The sequence below is a fragment of the Cryptomeria japonica genome, chromosome 5 (assembly GCF_030272615.1).
Source record: "Cryptomeria japonica chromosome 5, Sugi_1.0, whole genome shotgun sequence".
NCBI classification, from domain to species: Eukaryota; Viridiplantae; Streptophyta; class Pinopsida; order Cupressales; family Cupressaceae; genus Cryptomeria; species Cryptomeria japonica.
In genome coordinates this window covers 357,762,141-357,786,260 of record NC_081409.1, presented here as the reverse complement: position 1 = coordinate 357,786,260, position 24,120 = coordinate 357,762,141, and the positions used below count along the sequence as shown (strand labels likewise).

General features: G+C 36.1%; 1 protein-coding gene across 1 annotated transcript in view; it reads left to right on the top strand.

Moving 5' to 3' along the window:
• Positions 1–1,347: 1,347 nt before the first annotated feature.
• Positions 1,348–24,120, top strand: part of LOC131034422 (uncharacterized) — an 86,518-nt gene continuing 63,745 nt past the window's right edge. Inside the window, exon 1 of the mRNA XM_057965904.2 lies at positions 1,348–2,274. Within this exon, the coding sequence (XP_057821887.2) occupies positions 1,654–2,274 (621 nt within the window). The 5' untranslated portion in view covers positions 1,348–1,653. The remainder of the gene's footprint in view (positions 2,275–24,120) is intronic.

The window sequence follows — 24,120 nt, the reverse complement described above, 5'->3', positions numbered from 1 at the left end:
GAAATTCATGGCTACTCACTTGAGTCTGCCGCCTTATTAAGGAGTATGGGCATAATAAAGTTTACTGCAAAAGATATATATTTGATATAATGAAGTTGCTCACTCAAATGAGCATGGCCTTGAGCCATTACAATCTTGAATCAACTTAATTAGATACCTAGGGCACAACTCCACAATACTAGGCTTGTTCTAGAAAACATGACAGAGCCACACTTACAGGTTTGGAGACCCAGATGACAATTTTGATTGCTCAACTTGCTTACCTCCCATTCTTGATGATATTTTCCCTCCCTTCTCGAAGGATAATGAATTCCTTACATCCACTAGTCAAAATAATGTAATTAGTCCAAAATCTCATCATTAACTTTAACATGCTTAAACGTGATTAAATAGCTCATTTAGACTCAGTGATTTTAAACAAAATCATTCACATATGCATTATGAATCATTGTTCAACAGTATAGAACATCATATATCAGTGCACTAAAACATATCAAAATATTAGGGCACAAGAGCGATCTAACACCTCTCTCTCTCTCTACACACACACACACACACACACATATTCTATCTTCATATTTACCTGTATCTTTCTCTCCCCCTCTATCTCTCTAAACATGTCTCCCTCTCTCCATCCATTCATTTATCTCCCTCTTTGTTCTTAGACATCTATATCTATATATCTTTGACTCTCTGGCTCTATCTTTCTATATTTATTTTTTCATCTCTCCCTCTATCTCTACCTCATTATCTCTCCATCCCTCTCTACCTTTATATCTTCCCCCTCTCCACCTCTCTCTAAATATTACTTACTTCTCTATTTTTATCATTATATATCCCCCTCTATCTCCCTCTCCATATATTTATCTCTTTCTTCTCTCCATCTCCATCTCCATCTCCATCTCTCTCTCTCCCCCCTTACCCCTCTCTTTCACTTTTGCACCCTATATCTCTCCCTCTTTTATCCTCATCTCTCCTATCTTCCTCTCTCCATTTGCAAACATAACATTATCAACTTGATCATCTTCTTAATTTAAAGTTTGTTTTTGGATCCTCCAAGTAAATGCATAGTTGATTTGAAGCTATCACTTCTCCATTGACACCTTTATTGCACAAACATCATTTGCTAAATAACTTACCAACTAACCTTATATGCTGCACAAATGTATGAAAAATAAATCAAAATTTTCGGAACCGTCTATTCTCCATACAAAACAACACCACCTAATCAGAACAATTTTTTACATGATTTCTACTCATTGGATCCTCTTAATTGCCTTCTTAATGACGTACAAATGCAAAAAAATCTGCTCGTGAGACTGCTAGTTGTTACTATATCTACAGATTTAACCCTTGCGGGCTGGGCTTGATTGCTTTTCCGTCGCCCGTTATATTTAGCCCCTTCCATTGCCATAAACCGCTAAATTTAGCGGCGTTCGCTATATTCCAATAGAAAACACAATACTTGCAGGCACTAAGCTTTTGGTTTAAAAATGACAGCATCAAAATGAAGATTTCAGAGTTTTGTTGCAGACTTTCATATGTAAGATTTCAATAAGATCGAGACAGATCGCATATGATTTCTAATCTATATCAATTGATAGAAATCTCCTTTGTAATATGAAATGTGGGAGCTGATATTCAGCTAAAAACATGGCAGAAAAATCATGTAAAACCCTCGTTAGAGGCCTACGTACCCTCTGGATGCACACCAATATCACAAACAAGCATACCCATTACCTTTTTCAATCCGGAAATCAATACCCATTCCATTTACACTCACGGTCATATGGAAATCTGGGGCCAAATTATACTAAACCCTTAATTCGAAGAACTGTGGAGGTTCAGTGCCCATCAGCCTCTCTCCAACAAAAAATCTCTCAAATTGATCGCAGGCTGTTGTCTACAGAAACCTTGACAGAGAAATGGAATTCTGTGGCAATGAAGCTGAAGCAGACATCAAGAAAGAACACGTCAGCAGCGAATTCTAATATTGGCGCTGCTACTCAGAAGATTCAGGTTCCTAAGGGGTTGTTTGATAAGCCACTTAATGCTGTTAAGGCTAATTTTAATAGATACAGAGAAGCCGTAGGACTTCAGGTGGAGGCGTTCTGTAAGAGGAATTCTTTGGTGTTGGTAGGGGCCGTGGGGGTTGTTGTATGTTTTGTTCTGTGGAGACTTATGTTTGGAGTTGCAAGCACTTTTGTGGAACTGTCTGAAGGAATGGCAAAGTATGGATTCCTTGCCCTTGCAACTGCAATGGTGGCCTTTGGGGTATGCGATTTTCATGTCTCAGCTCTTAATTTGATTGAGATTTTATGGTTTTTTCTTTGATAATATGAATATATTTTAATAAAAAAAGGTCATTGATAATGTGATTACATCGAAAGCAACCTAAAGGTGTTACATAGGAGTCCAAGAAAAGGCCCAACACCTACAGCAGGCAAAAATAGAAACTGTTAACTGGGCCATCAATTTTGCCTGAAATCAAACACAAAGACTCATGAAAATAAAATTTGAAACTCATGGAACAGTCCTCAATCCATCCACTAGAGTTTGCAAAAGCTACATTACGTGTTTTGTTGCTTGTTAGGCGATTTAAACTCATATCTGATGATAATTTGTAAAGTTTTATGACTACGGAGCAAGATTTTGTAAGTGCAAAGTATTGATGCCTGGATTTGTATTGCAACAACCTGCACCATGCATGGAAAGTCTATATAGATATGAGATTGATCTGTATGACAATCTTCAAGATTAAGAGGCCGGCTCCTTATCTATTCTAGCTTAAGGCTTATTTTGACAAAGCAAAAATGAGTAAATGCTGAAAGTAAATGACTGAAAATCAAATGAGGCAGTACGCTAGAACAAACGTTTCCTTGTCAATCTCTTACGGTGCTTTCAATATACCAAACAATTGTATATAGAAACTAAATCAGAGCATGATCCTGGCAATGGAAAAGACAATTTATTCATGAATAACTTTCAGAATTAGGATAACAAGAATTTCAACTTAGTATATTGAATATATCAAAATAGTTGCATTGATTCATATAATGAAAAGCCAATAAATTCTTGGACACAGAATCAGAGGTTCCTCTAGATCTAAAAAAAAAGTAAACGGAGAAATAAAATTGTACACAAGGCGTCAAGCTTGAGTTTATAAAGCCAAATCTCGTTATAAATGATCACAAGGCTCCTTTTTTATAGAAAATAGACTCTTAACAACTAATTGAAGTCCTCCCCAAAACATCCAAGGCACCAAGCTTAGGCAGTGGAAGAATTTCCTTTGACTGTTGCCTGGCAAAGCGAGGGAGAAGGCAAATAATTCCAATTTAATTTGATCTCTACAACTGCCTATGGTTAGGATGGTGTAGGAAGGTGTAATGTCCCCCAATCGGAAACATGCAATCTTTTGCTGATTTTTCTTGAAAGGAAATGAAACCAAATAGCAAATTAAATTCTGATCACACTTTTCAAAATCCTTAAATTGCAGATGTCAATCCATGATTGCAATAAACAACATCAAACCTTGCTGATTTATGTAATAAAACCCTAGAATGTTAGATGAAGACAATTTTGAATTGGGACAGCCAAATAATCTTCCAATATTATCTATTCGAACAGTATGGCCACTGAAAATTTGCTGGAAAGTACAAATAAGAATTTACAAATTATTTCTGCACTCACAGAATGCTGTACCCTGCTGGAAAACTGTAAGTCAGATCTAGTTAAGACCCTGAAATGTTTATAAACAGCAAATATAAGTTGGTGAGTGAGGTATTAATGGTACAGCTGCTACTTGGAGGTGTATGGCTGGCCACACAGTGCTGGAAAAAGCTGTAATCAGCTGGAAAAGATGCAGATCTGCTGGAAATAGCGCTGAAACAGTAATATATTATCCAATTTATTCTTCCAATGGTGGCACTAGGCTGGAACAGCAATTTATTGTCATCTTTACCCTTGCAAGGGATGCCGCTAGGCTGAATTATGTAGATTTTTTTGATGGCAAGTGTGGAATAGCAACTAATGTTGCTAGACCTGCCCTCTAAATGATGTTGCCATAATTTATATAGCTGCGGATATGTATTGATATCTTCTTAGAAATGATTGTGCTTCACTCCAATAGGCTGGTCGCTTATGTTGAATGACTGATATAATGTAACTAGCAGCTGGTATTACTTATCTAATACTTAGAATGACTGAATTTCTCTCTCCCAATGTGGTGCTCAGCTAGGGTTGACTAAAACAACTCAGATCCAGCTCTATATGATGTGCAAAGATTTATCAAAAAATCTGAAAAGAAATATAGGGATCTTCAAATATGACATGGCAACAAAATATTGAAATTTGCTTGCAAACCCAAGTCATTTATTTGCTGGAATCTTAGTTGGAACCTTCAAAATCAGCAATAACACTTTAGCAGCAGTGTAGTGCCACCTAGTGGCACAGTAGCAAACTGAAAATATCTTCTCAACAAACCAGCACAATTGTGATCCTCGGATGGAATCACCCAAGATTGGAAACAAGGGTTTTCACTCTCGATCCCAAGATTGGAAATCCAAGAGGGTTTTTGTCCTCTTAATCTCACACAATTGTACAAACCAAGTTTTTTAATCTTTGGATGCCTTCGATTAAACAAATTGCTCAAATCTGAAAATTGGATGCCAAAAGAATAATTTGAATAATAAAATGAAGCTAGGCGCCTCCCTGATATACCTTTCCAAATTGGGCCCTTGGATTTAAATTCCCCTTCAAGTATTTAAAAATACTTTTTATTTTAGTACCAGGGTTTAAAAACACTTTTTATTTTAATTAAAATAATATTATTAAGTTGCCTCTAAAATTAGAAATTACCAAGTGCAACTTAAATAATATTATTAATTTTTTAGTCTACAAAAGGGGACATGACAGAAGGTTTGTTGTATGTCCAACTGTTGATCAAAGTTGTTTAACTGTCTTTCAAATCCTTCCGTGTTCAAAATCTTGTTTGTGCACCTTGTCGCATTTGGAAACAGTTGCAATATTTTCTTCATCAATCATGATTCATGGGCTGTTGGATCTGAGATGATATGGCGAATCTGTCGTTTCCTGCTAACTTTTTCTTCCTGATTGGGCTATGTATGACATGTTGTTAGAAGTCTCCTTGGCCAAAAACTATTAACAGTAGATATGTGGTCTTGCCATTGATGAAGTCCACTCAGGTTTGAATGGTAAAGTAAAGTTATTGCAGGCCTGCCATTATGAAAGATCCCTGATGATGCCCTTGCTGATCTGCTGTAATTTTTAAAATAATAAACTATATTTTCCTGTGATTTTTCTGATGGTCTTACAGAATAGAGAGAAGTTGCAGAATGTTTGGTTTCTTTTCCTTTTCTTTGGATATATAAGCAAGTAATGAATAAAGAACAGCAAATAAGGAAAGAAACTGAAACAAGTAAGAACATTCAATTAAATCAGAATTGATACAAATCGTACCAGGCAGATTTCTGATTTATAATATCCAGATTATTCCGTACGCACTGGGGATGTGCTTACATCCAATAATGGCACCAACTGAAGGGTAGATGATGAACACAAACCAAGAACACCAGCTATGGCTGAATGAAAGTCTTCACCACTTCCAGCGTATAGTGTACCTGCTGTAATGGTGGCATCACGCTGAAACAATCACGCCCCAGCTGGGAAATTCAACCACCCTGCTGAAACCCTCACCAAGCAATTTGAATCTCCACGAGGAATAGCGCATACACTCTGACCAATAATGCCAATGCCAAAAGAATCCATTGCCAATCAATAGCTGAGGGCTACGTCCCAGCCAGTACCAATCATGGGGTTTGCGTCCCAGATTGAAGAATTGCTCTACCAGAGCAAAATCGCACCAAACAAGTTTTCAATATGCAAAAGATAATGAGAAATTAGGTTTCCTTCTCCTTATATCTCTTTCCTTCCAAATCGAACCCTAAAGATGTATGAAAAATGCGCTTTAATATAAAGTCATATTTCCCAATATTGGGCGCCCAAGTATAGAAAAAACACTACTTTTTCAATATAAAATAACTCCAAGCGCCAAAAGGACCTTGGCAAGTGAAAATCATTTAGAAAAGTTCAAGACCTTTCCAACGAGCTATAACACATGGGCATACGAATCCAGATGAAGCCAAAAACCCCTTATTACTCCGAAATGGCTATAGACATAGCCTTATTTAAAATATTAAAACGCTAACTTAGGAAATATTTAAATATATTAAAAATATAACCCAAATAGCTACAGAAAGCTCGAAACACACCAAAAGCCTGAAACTGAACCTGTCACCTATTTGTGACTGATGTCGGAAATCATGGATCAACTGACAGTCTCATCCCTAAAATCTAGGGATGCTCCTAGAAACTAGGAAACGCACCCAAATCTCTTGAAATTGAAACCATCTGAAAGGTCATGAATAACCTCACGACTGGCAACTGTCACGACCTCCTAAAATTTAGGGATATCTCCTAAAATCTAGGAACTGCTCCAAACTAGCTCCAAACTGCCTGTAAAGCCAAAATCCAGTCACTATATGCATTGAATGAGTCCCAATCAACCTCTGCTAGCCTACAAGACTCCAATGATAGGCCAACTCCTCTGTCTCTGATGTCCACTCTAGAAAGGGGACATGACACATTAGTGATGTGTCAACATGCTTTGACTTCTCTTGGATAACATCTTGTTGTCAGATAGCAAACTTCCTTGTGCTTTTAGATTAAAGGTAATCAATGGTATAGGTTTCTCCATTCCTCCAAAGGCTTCAAAACACTTAGCAGTGAGCAAGAATCCACAAAATGCTAAGGAAAAAATGAGATTTTTGCCATTGTTGTGAATATTCTCTACACAAAATAATGATATCATAATTAAATAAGTAGTTTGTAATTCTGCAGTGTTAAACTGTAAAATCTGCTACATAATTGTAACATGCTAATCCTATAGCAAGAAAAGAATGCAAACTATACATTTCATAATCAATAGATGAACAAATCATAAAGCTTTTTTTTTTGAAGAAAGAAATGAAACTTTAACTTTTCTATAAAGCAATTAATAACAATTCTTTAATCCAATAATGAATACATATTCGTATAACAAGTCAATGTTTCTAACTCTTAACATTGTACAATATTTAAGTAAAGTGCAAAGAGAAGTTTAGGGTCTACAACAATTGGATTCCATTCTGAATCTTTAAGAAACATCGCAATCTACCTAGAGGGGAAGTATCATTGAGACCATATACCTCCAACCACAGACCTGGCGGTCCCCCGCACATATTCCTACTAGAAGCGGCCCTACCCTTCATGAGGGTGTAAACAAATGTTAGATCTAATGCCATCTGAGCCCCGCGTTTTGACCCTACACGACTCTAGTCGGTCACACATTAGACCTACCTCCTAACTAGCATGACTTCTGACTAGGGAATGTATCTGAATCATGTGAACTGACAAACACTTGCAAAGCATTGTGCCACCTTGGCCAAAGGTTTTTATAGTTGCAAGCACAATTGAACGTGCAGCCAATGTTCACCACCCTATTCGGCTAGTACCACATTACTTGGGTTTTGTCTTTTTGACATAGACTAGGTCATTTACATGCTAAGCTGCATACTAGCAACTAGCAAGGGATATGGAGGACATACTTGTCTTTGTACTTTATAGTTATCTCTTGACCAACTTTGGTGCAATCTTTTGTTGTTACATGAAGCATGGACTACTTCCATTCTGGTATACAAATTATCATATTCTTACTAGAAATCAAATAGTTGCATGAAGCTGATAGACACCATGCACGTGTACAAATACTTGCAATCCTTGCTCTTACATGTATATGTGCATGTGCCTACAGCTCAAATGTCTTATAATGAATATTACTTCATATTATTGGTTTTATTCAACATTAGGGTTTCCAAACCCAAGTAGATATTCTGCATAACCAAGCTTCTACATTCAAGTATACTTTATGGTGGTCTGCAACCTCATATTAATAATGCATGAGTTTTGCTAAAACTTTTCAGAGCTGTTTTAATCTCAATTCGACTCTTCCTTTATGACTTGTCAATAGAACAATGAGACACCAGTATCGTTGTCATAACATTCTTCCCAATTCATATTATTCTGATTTAAATGCATGATAAAGTTATCTACAGTTTCTGAAACTTGTTTTTCACCTCTACAACCCGACTGGTAATTGTATTCTTGTTATATGTTTCATATCTTCAAGTCAGAACAGAAGTCTTTTGCTAATGACAGCCTCCACCCTTATGATACGGTTTGAAGTTGAATTCTCAGTTTTAAATTCTTAAAGAAAAAGTTCGGAGTTCCTTGAATGAAGTCTTAAAAAGACCAAATTCTTATTCAATCCACTCTTAACCAGAGCTGAAACGAAAATGGCTGCAATATGTATGGAATTTCTTTGTACAAGAAAAATCTGCTATTTCGAACAGTACCCTTATATGTTTGAGCTAAAATGAAACTTAAAGAATACGAGATAGAGTGCATTTGACCTCATGTTCTGGTCATGAAAGAGTTTTCCTATTTTTGTTCAAACTAAGCTTAATGAATGCACCAATTTGTATTTGCAGGATAGACAAATGCCTTCCAAACATACTAACACAAGCTACTTGCCTGACAAGCAACGTTGGTTGCAGCTGTAGCTCTTAGTCAACCTTCGAGCTGAGTCTCCACCAATTCTGTTCTGTTTCCTTATGAACAGTTCGTTTTTCTTCCACTTCAGTTGATGTAGATTAAAAGAGGAGTTGATAAATCGTTTTCCCAAACCCCCTTTACCTTATAAGAATGCAGAGCTCAAAAAGCTCCTCTTTCATTTTAATTTAAAAAACTGTTATATGAATTCCATTTTTTTTAAGAGAATTTCATTTTATTCCACCCACTTTAGCTGGGCTGGAATATAATTTCCTCACGAAATGGATAGGTGGTAGTTTGCTTATCATCCAAGGCACCACCAAAAGTATGAGAAATTCATTTTATTATAATATGGCCATTCTGCCGATATATCATGATAAAAAGGAATGATTTCAAATTGATTTATTAAGCTTTACAAGGGTAATACATATTTGATTATGTATATATATAAATATCTTGTACATATATGCTTATGTATATTTATATGTATACTTGTGCTATCATAACTATGTGACACACACACACACACATTATTCTCATATATACATATCATATATGTATTATATTATTAATTAGATTTAGAGCAAAAGACCCCAAAGATTTAACTGATCAATTGCTTAACTTGAACTTAGTTATATGAAAGCTTGTGTCAATGTTAAAAGTTCAAGTTCACATTTAAGAAGGAAACCCTAACGACTCAACCGTCATTCTAGGGCTTGACAAACTAGAAACCTAGATCACAACTTCACAACCCTAGGCACTACATCTCGAGACATGGCTAATACTTACAAGCTTAAGTGACTCAAATGGCAACTCGACTCTTCATCTATTTGCACCCTCTACTTGATGATACTACGGTCTACCCCTCCCTTCTTGGAGGACGATGAGTTATTTGCGACCACTTGGTCATAAGAATGTAGTTGGCCTGAAATCTCATTAACATTCAAGCATGTATGAATATATATGTATAAAGAACTAATCATAATTTCACTAACTGTCAAAATGAAATCATTTTTCAAAGGAAATCTTGAACCACTGTTTAATATAAACATTGTTTAACCATAACATAACATTGCAAATCAAACATAGCAAAATATCTGTGAAAAAGAGGGATGTAACAATAATATTGTGTACCTTGCCAACCTGGTTAAATTTGTTCAGTCTAGGATTATATTCATTTGGAACAAACTGTAATGGAGTACTAATTGTTATGTATCTGTCTTAAAGTCAATGATGAGTCCTACCTTACACTAGTTTTCCAAATGATATACCTCTTTATATTTAGTCTTCTATGTTTTATTTGTATGCAACGGGTTATTAACTTATTTCATGTCCCATTTTTTTCTTTTTACAACACAATGATATCTGATTTGATTATAATCTAGAATTTGATGCTTAGTACTTTATTAAGGGAATTGAGTATTCCCAAGCACAAAGACTACAGAAAGGTCATGCACTTTTTATCATCCGAGTTCATAGGTACAATTTACCAGTTTATTCAAGATTGAAATATGTTTTCTGGTCTGCAAGCCAATTTTCTCAATTGTGATTATTTTTTAATGGTGTGTGATTTTTATGTCATATATCAAATATGGTGGTAAGGGCTGGCCTCCATGACAAAGACATCCAGCTGTTGCAGCCCACTTAAATTGCTTCTTAAGGAGGAAGGCATGAGAGTTGGTCTCATTGTCAACTTCAATCACATTTAGGATATTTTGTTGAGACATGGACCAGCTAGGACTCGAACCTAGGACCTTCCATACGCTGCTGGAGTGCTCTATCACTGAGCTACTGGCCCCTCTTGGACCAGTCCATCATCGGTCCGGGTGTGGCTTATTTCCAACACCAACACCCCCCCTTAAGCCACACCTCTCGTGTGCTTGGGGCTCCTAGCCTGGACCTGGCTCTGATACCATGTTGAGACATGGACCAGCTAGGACTCGAACCTAGGACCTTCCATACGCTACTGGAGTGCTCTACCACTGAGCTATTGGCCCCTCTTGGACCAGTCCATCATTGGTCCGGGTGTGGCTTATTTCGAACACCAACATATTTGTTGTTACATTTAGATATTGGACCCTCTTGAGACTGTTACCTTTCAATAAGAAATTGTGCTTCCCTTCACCGTGATCTCAGTGGTGCTCCTCATAATTGATTCATTCTTAGATTAAAATCCGTGTCATAAATTTTTTATAGATAAATGAAGGTTGATAACAGTTCCTTTATCTCTGCATGAATATTGAAAAATCATAACAAGGCATTTAAGCCTAAATAGCACCCCAATATCAGGGTCTGTTACTGTAACTGAATTAGTCTCAATAAAATTCAGCTTAACGACTACATGCTTGGCTTCAACTCCATATCTGTGCCACATTGAAATAGTCAATTAATTTTCTATAATTCTTGTATTTCAGCTTTGCAGTAAACTAGTAGCACCCAGAGATACTATCTCGCAAACCATCTACTCACTATAACTCTATAAGCATGTGTATTTTTGTCTTGGCCCTGCCAAATTTCTACCAATTGCAGCATTAATAGCCAGCCATTTCCAGCAACTAGGCAATTGAAAAGAGGCACCAAATAAAATACTAGAAAGTTTCGTTAGTAAAAATAATTAATTAAAATTAAATTATGTTTTCAAGAGTAGCGATGGTGTAAGAAAGGCTGTGGCTCTTTTAAAAAGAAGATAAATGTGGGAGATCATTCCATGAGAAGAAGGCATCAATTGGAAGAAATTATTATGCGACTGCGCAAATAAATATTACAGCCAAAGAGCACACAAACCCTCCAAGGAAAAATTAAGAGATTTAAGGATGAAAAACCTTAATTTCTCCTATCAACTTATTGGACGAAAACCCATAACTTGTCTTGATATCAAGAACAACATTTAAAGAAAAATAGCGGCAAATTGGAAGAACAAACACTGCAGAAAATCAAGATAAGATTATAGACAGAATATGCCAAATTGAAAAGTTGAATGTTATAATAAAATCCATGATTTTAATTTAAGCTGTATTTATAAATATAAGTGCAATTATCATTTTAGAATTAAAAATATTGTTTTAGGCAAAAATAAGAAATTTTCTAGAAAGTGACATTACAATTTTCAAATGAGGCTCATTGGATGATATAATTCTAAATATAAAACAGGCCCTACCACTTAGGAAATTGAGTAGGATTAAATGCCATTCACTACATCTCAAACATCATGTTATCTGTGCACACAATCAGTCACGATACTCAAGCCCTTGTTCCCCTGCATTCTTGTAGCTATCCTGCCTCCTCCACCAGATGGTCCCTTGTCACTTGCATAGAACTTGAGCCTGTTTTTGCTATTCCAGTCCTTAAAAAGTCGCCTTGTGACCTCAATACCACCTCCACCTTATTTAGCTCTGTTTGTGAAAGTTAATGATGGTCTTTTATATCTTCTGTGGCATGATGAGATTATTGAAGACATCAAAAAGATCTCTGATCTCAATTGTGTTCTGCACATCGGGACCATCTATAGTGAATAGATATGGGACATACCACCAGATAACCATCTTTTTCCTACCCAGTCTTGGACCTTTCCTAACATGGTAAGACAGCAGAACTTGATGAACAGAGACAGGACCAGATGTAAGCAAAATAATGTTTCCTTGTATGTCAAACCCTGCAAGTCTCTAACATATTTCACAAATTTGGTATAATGTTGTGAAGGCCCTCAAAATGACCCCACGGAGAATTCAATGACATTGGCATGCCTGGGATTTCTTCTTCGCCAGGGAAATTTCATAGGATCTCTCCAGTTTCCTTCTTTCCTTTTTGTCAGAGTTCTGTGACTCGCCATGACTCGCCAAAACTCGGCGAGTCACGGGCCGAGTGACCCTCACCGAGTCCTGGGTGGCTTGGAATCGGCAAGGCTGACCCGACTTGCTCTAGGCAAAAATCACTAGAAATTGGTTTTTTTGCCGAGTTCTGCCGAGTTTTTGCCGAGTCCTGTCGATTTTTTGCCGAGTCCCGAGCGGGGTCAGCCTTGCCGAGTCCGCGCCGAGTCCAAGTCTTGTTTCTTTGCTTTTTGTGGTCCCCAGAATCACTGCACTGGATAGAATCACTTGTCCTCAAAATCCCAGTGAATGCCCCCATGCATAAGGCTTTCTCTACATCCAGCTCTGGTGTATTCTCCATGAATTCAGCCTCCGCTGAAGAACTTGTACATTTGATCCTTGTATACCCTATTCATTTTTTTCCTAGCTCTGTATCATATCCATTGTGTTTTCCATTTTAGCATATAATATAGTCTTCAACTGTACATCTGAAACCACTCCACCAAAGTCCACCTCTCTTCTTTGTCATGCCTCAACCACTGCTTCCTCTACCATTCCATCATCAGACAGAATTGGAGAAAGATTGAAAAAAAATCAAATAAGCATTTGAGTATGAAATGGAATGAAATGAATTAACAGCCTGCTTTGGTTCAATTCCTGATCCATCATTCGAGTCAGTTCCTTGTAAAAATTACAAAATGAACTCAATCTGTTATGAGGCAAGGCTAATAATGAAATTTCAGTATGATAATTTATCATATAATAGGAGGTGGCTTAGTCCATCCCATTCATTGGTGCAAGTGTTGAATACTATACCCAAAGTGCTTGATCTGTGCCTTTATTTTCAAGGAGGCTTGTGAGCTTTTTTTAGTGTTCAAGTTTTGGAATGGGGGGATGGATTTCAGGGATGGGGTAACTGTGGACCTAGATATGGGAGTGGAAAGGTAAGGTATACACACACACACATACACACATATTCAATGTGTTTTACATATAAAAACAATGGACCTAAAATAAATTTTACCTTTTGCTTTTTAAAACCAGAGTGATGGTAAAGGGGCAATGACCCCCATGGAGGTCTAGGTACATAATCCCGAATGAAGTCAAGGGACAAAGCCCCTGACACCAAGCCCAAATTAAGACCTTGGAGACCACATTGACCTTCACACTGCATAACATTTTTGATAATTTTTTAAATTTTATCACAATATTTTCTCCAACACCAAAATCTTCATTCTTCAAAGAACTAGTGGTGAAGTTGAGAAATTTGATTGGTCTAAATGATGAGGACTGTAGTTGTTGGAGTATTGTTGTTCTTGGATGTTTTTTATCTATTTTCTTCAATTTTTTTAGAAACTCCTTATATCAGTTAGGAGAAACTCACAGATATTAATAAAAAATCTGATAAGATCCACCACCACACCAACCTTACCGCTTCCTCCTCTCTCTACCTAAGACCAAGGTGTTGGTGATGTACGAATCAAGAACTATTTGATCATCAATTTCCCATAGTTAAGATAAGGGAGCATGCGTTCGAGTAAACAAAAATGATAACAGTTGTTTAAATAGTCTATGTTGCTTTTTTGGGTACAATTCATTCAAGTAGGGCACAATTTTTTTCACTTAGATTAATTTGGAATCTTCCCTGTATGTATCTAGGTGATTCTAATTGTGTCAAGGTGATTCCAGGGCAATTATAGGATGATTGTTGAAAATGTGTTAAGGTTTTAATTGTTTTCCATAAAACACAATGTATTCACTAGAAACAAATTTGCATGGACATGAATATGGATACAAATACGGATACGGTATCGGATATGGATACAACCATTTTTTAAGACCCCCAATATGGATACGGCTGGATACGTCATTCATAAAAAACACATACACATATTCAACACAGTTTTCTAAGTTATTCGAGGAGATTTTCATTACTTCAAAAGCAATATAAACACACAATTGCTACATAAATAATGATAAGTTGATTTAACATTTTACAATATGCAAAAAATAGTAGAGTTGCATTGGAAGATTACCCAAAAATTGGGTCACTGAAATAGAAAAACATTTTATTTGTCTTTCTCATTTGGTGTAGGTTTTGTTAAAAAATTAAATTTAGGAATATTTACGTCAAATTTTTTAAAAATCAAATCACATAGTATCTAGCATGGTTGGAAATCAAGGTTTTTTGGGCACACGTAAGTACAATATTTGACATGTATCTGAGCTGTATTGGATACATATTCGTTTTGGATATGGGAACGGGTACGGGGATACGTGTGCCCAGGGAGGGACAAAGGAGTTTCCGGCTACTCTGACTAGAAAAACCCTCTCATTCTTGTTATTGGCTTTTGTGTATACATCAACAAGGGCTTTTGTTAGAGAACAAAGAAGCTTGTAATGTGTAAAAACTGTGTGGTACTAGATGACCTTGAAAATGCTGAGTTATTTCATTTTGAATGTTGCTGGTTTTCTTGTTTTTCTCTTGCTAAAAAGCATTTACTAAAGGAGCTCCAATAATTTAAGATTGTAAGGCATAAATTCATTTGTAGATATATATTTGCATTATCGAAAATCTATCTTCTCATTTATATTCAGATTATATTTTTATCTATATTATGTTTTGTTTAAAATTCAAAATAAACATATTTAATTAATTAAATATAAAATTGTAGATTCTATTATTGATTATTCAAATTTAATAATTTTTTTTTCTTGGATATACTAATAAATTTGGTCCAGATGTGGTATTTTGAATTTTAATTTAATTTTTAAGCTGCAAATATTTATATGTTAATGATTTTTCTCTGTTTTTAACACGCCCAAAAATTGTTGTACTAGCATACCAAATCCACATACCCATGCCTGCCCATGATTTGGTCTGGCAACTTAGGCTTTTCTTCCAAGGTCAACCATTTGTACATGTCATTATGCTGTTTGTTTGTTCAAAGCTTTGACACAAACCAAAACTATTATCATGACAGAGAGATACTTTGTTTAGCATGGTCATAGTTGGAAGACTCACCAAAAAATTTGTTGTAACATTCTCATTGCGAGTTTTTGAGTGAGAAACTCGCTAGAAAATATTGTCAAGTTTTTTGCAAGTACTCACTAAATTTTGGCAATTACTTGCAAGAAATTTGGTGAGTTCAAGAGAAAAACCCACAAGTGACGTATAAACCATAGGTTGGGTCAAGAAAAGACCCCAAAACATTAAAACATGGCTCTGAAATAGTGATTGAGCTTTACAAAATCCTCCAACACATTTTTTGCCTTCAAACACAACATTCACAACATTTTGGCATCTATGAGAGAATATTGAAAAGGGTGTTTAGGCGAATTTTGAAGGAAAATTTAAAGCTGTAAATGCAAATCGTACTCCTCTCAGATTTGATAGTTGATAGATTGTAATTAATATTTCTGAATATATGTGATTTATAATTCTAATGAAGATTGTGTTTTGCAGGTCCAAACAAGGCTGAGAATGTTCAATTTTTTTTGCTCAATATTGCCTTATTGGGTTTGCATATATACTTGTATCGGGGGGGCATGTCTTGAGTGGACGTGTCTCCACAAAGTGGAGGCATGTCCGCTCAAGACGGGCCTCCTCATCGATGGCACTTAAACAATATTATGAATACCGTTTTATGAACGGTCACTTACTATTAGCTAAGTAGTCACTAACATATGTTTAATATGCCGATAAGAAAGGTATTCAACGTATATACAATGTAAGCAATGTTGATCGATCATTACTTGATCGATAATGAAATCAATATGATATTAATTCATGCAGATCGAAAGCATTCTTTATTCGATCATGATAATTAAATAGTGAGGTGGTAAACTGATATATTTCATTGTTGATTCTTTATCTGTCGATGCTATAATTTTAACACTCCCTCTTAGCTAGGGAAGATAAAGAGTAAGAATATTATAATGAACTCTGAGAGTACATTACCATACTAATAGCTATCACATAACTCGTGATAAGAGTTATCACCTAATCTTGTGATAAGGTATATCACCTAATCTCGTGATATGAAGTATCACCTGTCTCATGATACTAAAGGATATAATATACTCAAGAACATTACATTCTCCTCATATATCCTAGTTATGGTATGTGCACTGACATTAAGTCACATAATGTCTACCATAACAAATCATGACAAATCCATGAATAATGATATCAAGTCACATGATATCAATCTACTGAACATTATAAGATTGTCACCTTATAGTGTCAAATACAAGTGCTCATTATCTAAAAGATCGTCACCTTTCAGAAATGTACACAGGGGGTGGGGCCCATAAAGTCATAGAGCCACACATATGACAAAAGAAGTTTACACATTAAACATCTTATATATTAGTACAGATAGATATAATACTTACATTTCAATCATACCAAGACTCTTTCTGAAGTGTTCAACTTTCACTATGGAGAGAGGTTTGGTAAGTATGTCTGCTGTCTGATCTCCTGTACTGATATACTCCAACTAGATTACATTCCTTTCTACCATGTCTCTCACATAGTGATAAGGAATCTCGATATGCTTAGATCTATCATGAAATACTGGATTCACTGAAAGCTTAATACAACTCTGATTATCACAGTGGATAATAGTAGGTTTCAGAGGCTCACCAAATAATCCCACAAGTAGTTTTCTGAGCCATACTGCTTCTCTTGCAGCCATAGAAGCTGCAATGTATTCGGCTTCTGTTTTTCTCTGAGCCACTGAAGATTGTTTTCTGCTTATCCATGATATCATAGCCGATCCTAAACTGAAGCAACATCCTGAGGTGCTTTTCCGATCGGTCACACTTCCAGCCCAATCTAAATTTGTGAATCCATGAAGATTTAAATCAACCTTTCCATATTTGAGACCATAATTAAGGGTACCTTGAAGGTACCTCATTATATGCTTCACGACAACAAGATGTATCTCCTTGGGCTCACACATAAATTGACTCAAAGCATTCACAACATAACAGATATCTGGTCTGGTGTTGACCAAGTACATCAAAGATCCAATCATCTGCCTGTAGAGAGTTGGATCTACTAATTGAGAATCTGCTGCTGCTTCCTTCAATTTATGAAGATTTGTTTCCATGGGAGATGACATAGATCTACAATTCATCATTCCAAATCTCTTCAATATATCAAGGGTGTACTTCCCTTGATTCAGAATAATGCCATCTGATTTCTGCCAGACTTCTAATCCAAAGAAGTAGTGCAATATGTAAATGTTTTCAATTTTCTATTCAATGATCAAGATATATGATGTTATTGTATCTTTCATTTAATTGTCAATTAACTATATAATAAATCTGTTTATTATATGGTATGTTGCAGATGGAGAAAGAGCATTAATAAATTTCGATGATCTTCCAACATTCACCGATCAATATATATGTATATGCAACCAAAGGGGATCAAGCAATACCTTGATCGGTCATGTCTATTAGACATGACCGATCAAGATATTACTTGATCGTGCCTCTTCAAACCATAACCGTAGTTAACCGATACCAATCGGTGTTTTGTGCATTACGATTTATAACCGATGTTAATCAGTATTTAAGCATTGGTTAAGAACCCGATATTAATCGGGATTTGTTTGCAAGGTTATATATATATAAATCGAGGAATATGATCACAACAAGATCGTATGTGTGAATATCAACATAAGTTTAAATGATCATGCATACGATCATCATTATTGGTATAAGAAAAACCGAAAATAACATATAGAGGAGTAGTTATAATAATCATCAGACAAAGGAATGATAAATGAAGTCTTATCATAGTCTATCGATGAGATAGATGATTGAATGAGAGACTTCATTTATCTCTTATTATCTCTCATTCAATCATTTATCTTACCGAGGCTATCATGTATCAACACAATAGACCTAAGTCCTTCATGTCAAACTCTAAGGCTAGATCCTTCTTACACTGATCAATAAGGTGATCCACTCCTGTAATCAATAGATCATCAACATATAATATTAATATTAAAATATCACCTTTGATTTTCTTGAAGTAGAGATTTGGGTCTGCATCGTTTTTCGAGAAACCTAATCCCATGAGGTAATTGCCAATTCTTTCATACCAGGCTCTGGGAGCCTACTTAAGTCCATACAGGGCTTTCTTCAATTTACACACATGTGACTCTGTATTGTGGATGTCGAATCCTTTAGGTTGCTCTAAGTAGACCTCTTCTTCAGTAGTCCCATTTAAGAATGCAATTTTTACATCCATTTGATGGACTTTCCATCCTTTGGCTGCTGCAATGGCTAGAACTGCTCTGACTGAGGTATAGCGAGCAACTGGTGCAAAATTTTCTTCATAATCAATTCCCTCCTTTTGTGAAAAACCTCTGGCTACAAATCTTGCTTTGTGTTTTTCTATACTGCCATCTACAACATGCTTGATTTTGAATAGCCACTTGGAAGAAACAACATATTTCTCTTTTGGCCTAGGTACTATCTCCCTCACATCATTTTTCAAGATGGATTGATACTCCTCTGTCATGGCATGCTTCCATAGTTGGTGCTGGAGAGCTTCTGTAACATTAGCAGGTTCTGATTTGATGAATTCACTCATCAAAGCTACATAACTAGAGAATCTCTTAGGTCTTTTACTCTCTCTAAAAGTCCCTGACGGAGCTGCATAAGTCTTTGCTTCTTTCATTGTCTTAGTAGCTCAGAGTGGTCTCTTCTTAGGATTTTCCAATGATTGGATTTGTTCTTCTTTACTATCTTCCTCAGGGTACTCCCTCTGAATCTCAGGGGCATGATCCTCTTCTAGGTCTATGGGGGAAGTTTGAATTTCTGACTCAATAGAATTTCTAGCTCTTTTAAAAGCTATGTCTTCCTCAAAAATTACATCTCTACTTAGTTCAATCTGTCTTTGACCAGGCACATATATTCTATAAGCTTTGGAGGTTTCACTATAGCCTACAAAAATACCTTTTCTCCCAGAAGGTTCTAGCTTAGTTCTTTTCTCTTTGGGCACATGAATGTAGACAGGACAACCAAATATCCTCAAGTGACTGATGTCTGGTTTTACACCAGTGAAAGCTTCTTCAGGAGTTTTGTCATCAATATGGGAGTGAGGACATCTGTTCTGTATGTAAACAACAGTACTAGAGGCTTCTGCCCAAAGTGATGTTTCTATGTTTTGATCAAGTAACATTGCCCTAGCAACTTCTACAATGGTTCTATTTTTCCTTTCAGCAACTCCGTTTTGTTGAGGGTTGTAGGGTACAGTGAACTCTCACTTAATCCCATCATTTTTACAAAATTCTTTAAAAATATCTGATGTGTATTCTCTCCCATTGTCTGTCCTTAATGTTATAACTTTCCTCCCATAAGAGTTTTCTGTAAGGGATTTGAATTCCTTAAACCTTCTAAGGATCTCCTCAGATTCTTTACATTTGAGGAAATAGATCCAGGTCTTTCTAGAGAAGTCATCAACAAAAATTACATAATATAAGAAACCCCCTAAAGAAGGTACAGACATGGGTCCACATAAATCTGAGTGGACTAATTCTAATACATCATTTGTTTTACTAGAACTACTTTGGAAAGACCCTTTTGTGTTTTTCCCTAAGGCACACCCCTTGCATGCCCTTGAATGATATTGTTTGAGTTTGGGTAAACCTGTGACTAGTTTTTCCATAGAAGATAGGGCACGGAAATGGGGGTGTCCTAATCGCCTATGCCATATTTCATTAGAGTCTGCAATTTCATGAATTAGGGCAAGATTTGGCTCAGTACATAATTTATATAGATATCCTTGTCTATAACCTATGGTTTGAGCCTTCTTAATAGTAGAGTTCTTTGGCCATGCCAACACTTTACTATCCATGAAGGTAACCCTATATCCATTGTCGTCAAGTGCAGATATGGAAACCAAGTTCCTCTTGATACCTGGTACAAACAATACTCCGGTGAGTTGAATAGAGATACCGGACTTCAATTTGATGATACATGTTCCAACACCTCTGACTGGATGTGTAGAGTCATCTCCAATTGTCACTTCCTCATCAGTTTCTTCTACCATGGAGTCTAAGAGTTCCCTGAACCCAGTGATGTGTCTTGATGATCCACTATCTATAACCCAAGTGTTGGATTTATTTGATACTTGGTTTGAAAGTGCATAGTAGAATACATATTTCTCGGATTCATGCTCTGTCTTAGACTTTCCTACTTTGGCAAATGATGCTTGTTGCTTTGTTCTATTAGGACATCTGACTACATAGTGCCCATACTGACCGCATCTGAAACATTGGATTTGTGAAACATCTTTCTTGGATGAACCCTTCCCATGGTGGCTTTTCCTCTTCTTGAAGTGCTTCTTCTTTCCTTTCTTGTGAGAATTAGCATTCAAGACATGGAGATCTTCATCTACGTTCTTCTGATTGAATCCTTTCTTTGTCTATCTCGATTCCTCTTGAAGGCAGTCTGATCTTAGCCGGTCAAACTTTGGAAATTTAGACCTTGCACTAATGCCTTGAACAAATGTCTCCCAGGAATTTGGTAGACCATCTAAGGCAATAAGTGTTAGCTCCTTACTTTCAATCTGATATCCAAGTGTTGATAGCTGATCCCTTAGTGCAGATATTCTCATAAAGTATGCGTTGATAGATTCTCCTTTCTTCATACTTATAAGTTATATGATTGATTTCTCTCTTTAGAGCCAAGGTCCTACTAGAATTATTTATTTCGTATGTGCTTTCAAGTGACTTAAACATATGATATGCGGTCTCATGTTTTGTCAAGATTGGCACGATATGATCTCTAACTCCATCAACTATGATTTTCATGGCCTTTTCATTTCCTTCAATCCATGTTGTCTTCTCGGGATCATTCTCTAGTTCTGCTTTATTTTCTTTCACAAATGACTCAACTTTATTCTCTTTTAATATCATCATAATCCTGAACTTCCATGATGAGAAGTTGTTTCCTCCTTCTAGCCTATCTTCGAATCTGATTACACTCGCCATAGAGGAATGTGATGTACTTAGATTTAAATCTGAATATCTCAAGTTCGATCGCTACTTGGATCCTCCTTAACCTGGCTTTGATACCATGTAAATGCAGATCGTACTCCTCTCAGATTTGATAGTTGATAGATTGTAATTAATATTTCTGAATTTATGTGATTTATGATTCTAATGAAGACTGTGTTTTGCAGGTCCAAACAAGGCTGAGAATGTTCGATTTTTTTTGCTCAATATTGCCTTATCGGGTCTGCATATATACTTGTATCGGGGGGGCATGTCTTGAGTGGACATGTCTGCACAAAGTGGAGGCATGTCCGCTCAAGACGTGCCTCCTCATCGATGGCACTTAAACAGTATTATGAATACCGTTTTATGAACGGCCACTTACTATTAGTTAAGTAGTCATTAACATATGTTTAATATGCCGATAAGAAAGGTATTCAACGTATATACAATGTAAGCAATGTTGATCGATCATTACTCGATCGATAATGAAATCAATATGATATTAATTAATGCAGATCGAAAGCATGCTTTATTCAATCATGATAATTAATAGTGAGGTGGTAAACTGATATATTTCATTGTTGATTCTTTATTTGTCGATGCTATAATTTTAACAAAAAGCACATGTGAGATTTTCATTTTTTGTTTTTTTTTCTAACATTTTTCTTCATTTGGGCTGCAAAAACCAACATCTAGGTAAAAAAAAATTCATCATGGGCTAAAACTAAGTTGTATTTTTGTATTTAAATTCCAAAAAATTGGATTCACTATAGTTTTTGATGATTTTTTTCTGATTTTTAAAATGAATTCACTATTTTTTGCATACACAACTTATTTTTTTGATTTTAACCTTTTTTTTGGGAAAAAAATGTTTAGAATCTTGTGAGTGTATTAATTTTTACCTATTTAAACTAATAATTGATTTAAACTAATTGTATACTGATTTTTAGTGATTATGTTGAAATTTAGGTTAATTTTTTAATTTAAAAATTAAAATTTTGTGCATTTACTTTGTATTTGTAGGTTAAATACATCATATAGGGGCAAATAGAGAAGCTTCTGGATTAGGTTTAGCCTTGGGTTCCATCCAATTGGTGCCACCACCGATTATAGGCACTTGTCCTCTTGGATCTAGAGACACTGCTTGGAAATACGTCGTGCAGGACCGATGCTTGGGTCAGTTATTTGTTTAAAATGTTAGAAAGTGCATCATGGAGGCATAAATTGCCTCAAATACCATTTTGCAAGCATTACTCATTGTGATGCCAAGCCCTGTTATGGGAACACTGAAGAGATATAAAGAGAGATGAATGCCCTATTTGTAGTCGTAATAGATAAAAAATTGCAAAGGGAGAAGACAAGGACAACGATAGTAGCATCCATAATTGGTGGTCATGGTCATGGAGTGCTACTAGAATTAGATGAAGATACAAGATGTCAAGGCATAGGGGGCTCTCTTCGTGGACCATGCATCCAAAGCACATTGACGTCCACTTCATCTACTTCAAGTAGAGTGCTAGCATCTACACCTACACACACGCCTCATAGTTTTTTGTGTCAAGAAATACACTTGGAGCGCAACCATTATTGGAAGCTACAGGGTGGAACTAGGAGGTGCATGAGCATGTAGATATGGCATGTGTTGAATTTTGTTACTTCAACAACATTCCTTTCAATGTAGTGAGTAGTCCTTATTGGGAGAATTTGGTAATTGCATTGACTGTTATGGGAAAAGGCTACAAGGCACCTCGTAAAGACTTGAGTGGGAGGTTTTATACTTATTGTAATTTATGTTGAATTTAGGCTATTTTTTTGGTTTAAAAATTAAAATTTCGTACTTTCACTTTGTACTTGTAGGTTGTTTGTGAATGCAATCGAAAGGGCAAGGCAATTAGTGGAAGAACAAAAGAAGGAATGGAGAAAATATGGCTGCACTATTCTTTTGGATGGGTGGATAAATGGGAAAAAATGCACCATATCAATTTTGTGGTAGCTTCAAATGGTGAGGTGATTTTTAAAAAATCGGTGGATGCCTCTAACAAAGTAAAAAATGTAGAAACATTGTGTCTAATGTGAAGAGCACAAAAAATACTGAGGGTGGGTGGGGGGGGGGGTGAATCAGTATTTTAAAACCTTTTCAATATGTGAAACTTCATAAAGTGAAGAGGAAGGAGACATCAAGACACAAATACAAATTTTCTCGTGGAAAACCCTTAGAGAGAAAAACCACGGCATACAAAGCTTCCATTAACAAATAAAATGGGCACCAACCTAAATTACATAAGTGAGCACCAACTCACAAAGAGCACCAACCCAAATACAAAATATAATTATCACTGAAACTAAGAAAACAACATACACCCAACACTTCAAATAAAAAATAACACACCTAGCATAATTCCAGCTCCTTATTTGCACTACTTCACCAGCTAAGGCGTCCTTCATAGAGCACATACATCACCATACCCACTTTGAAGGTTTTTCATGCCAAAAAGAGAGACCTGAAATATATCTTGCAGCTTCATACCCATCAAACAAGGGAATGAGTAAAAGAGACCCATTTAATATTCTGTGTCTTCATAGTTGACCAATACTATATTCCCATCCTCTTGAAGATATGCTCG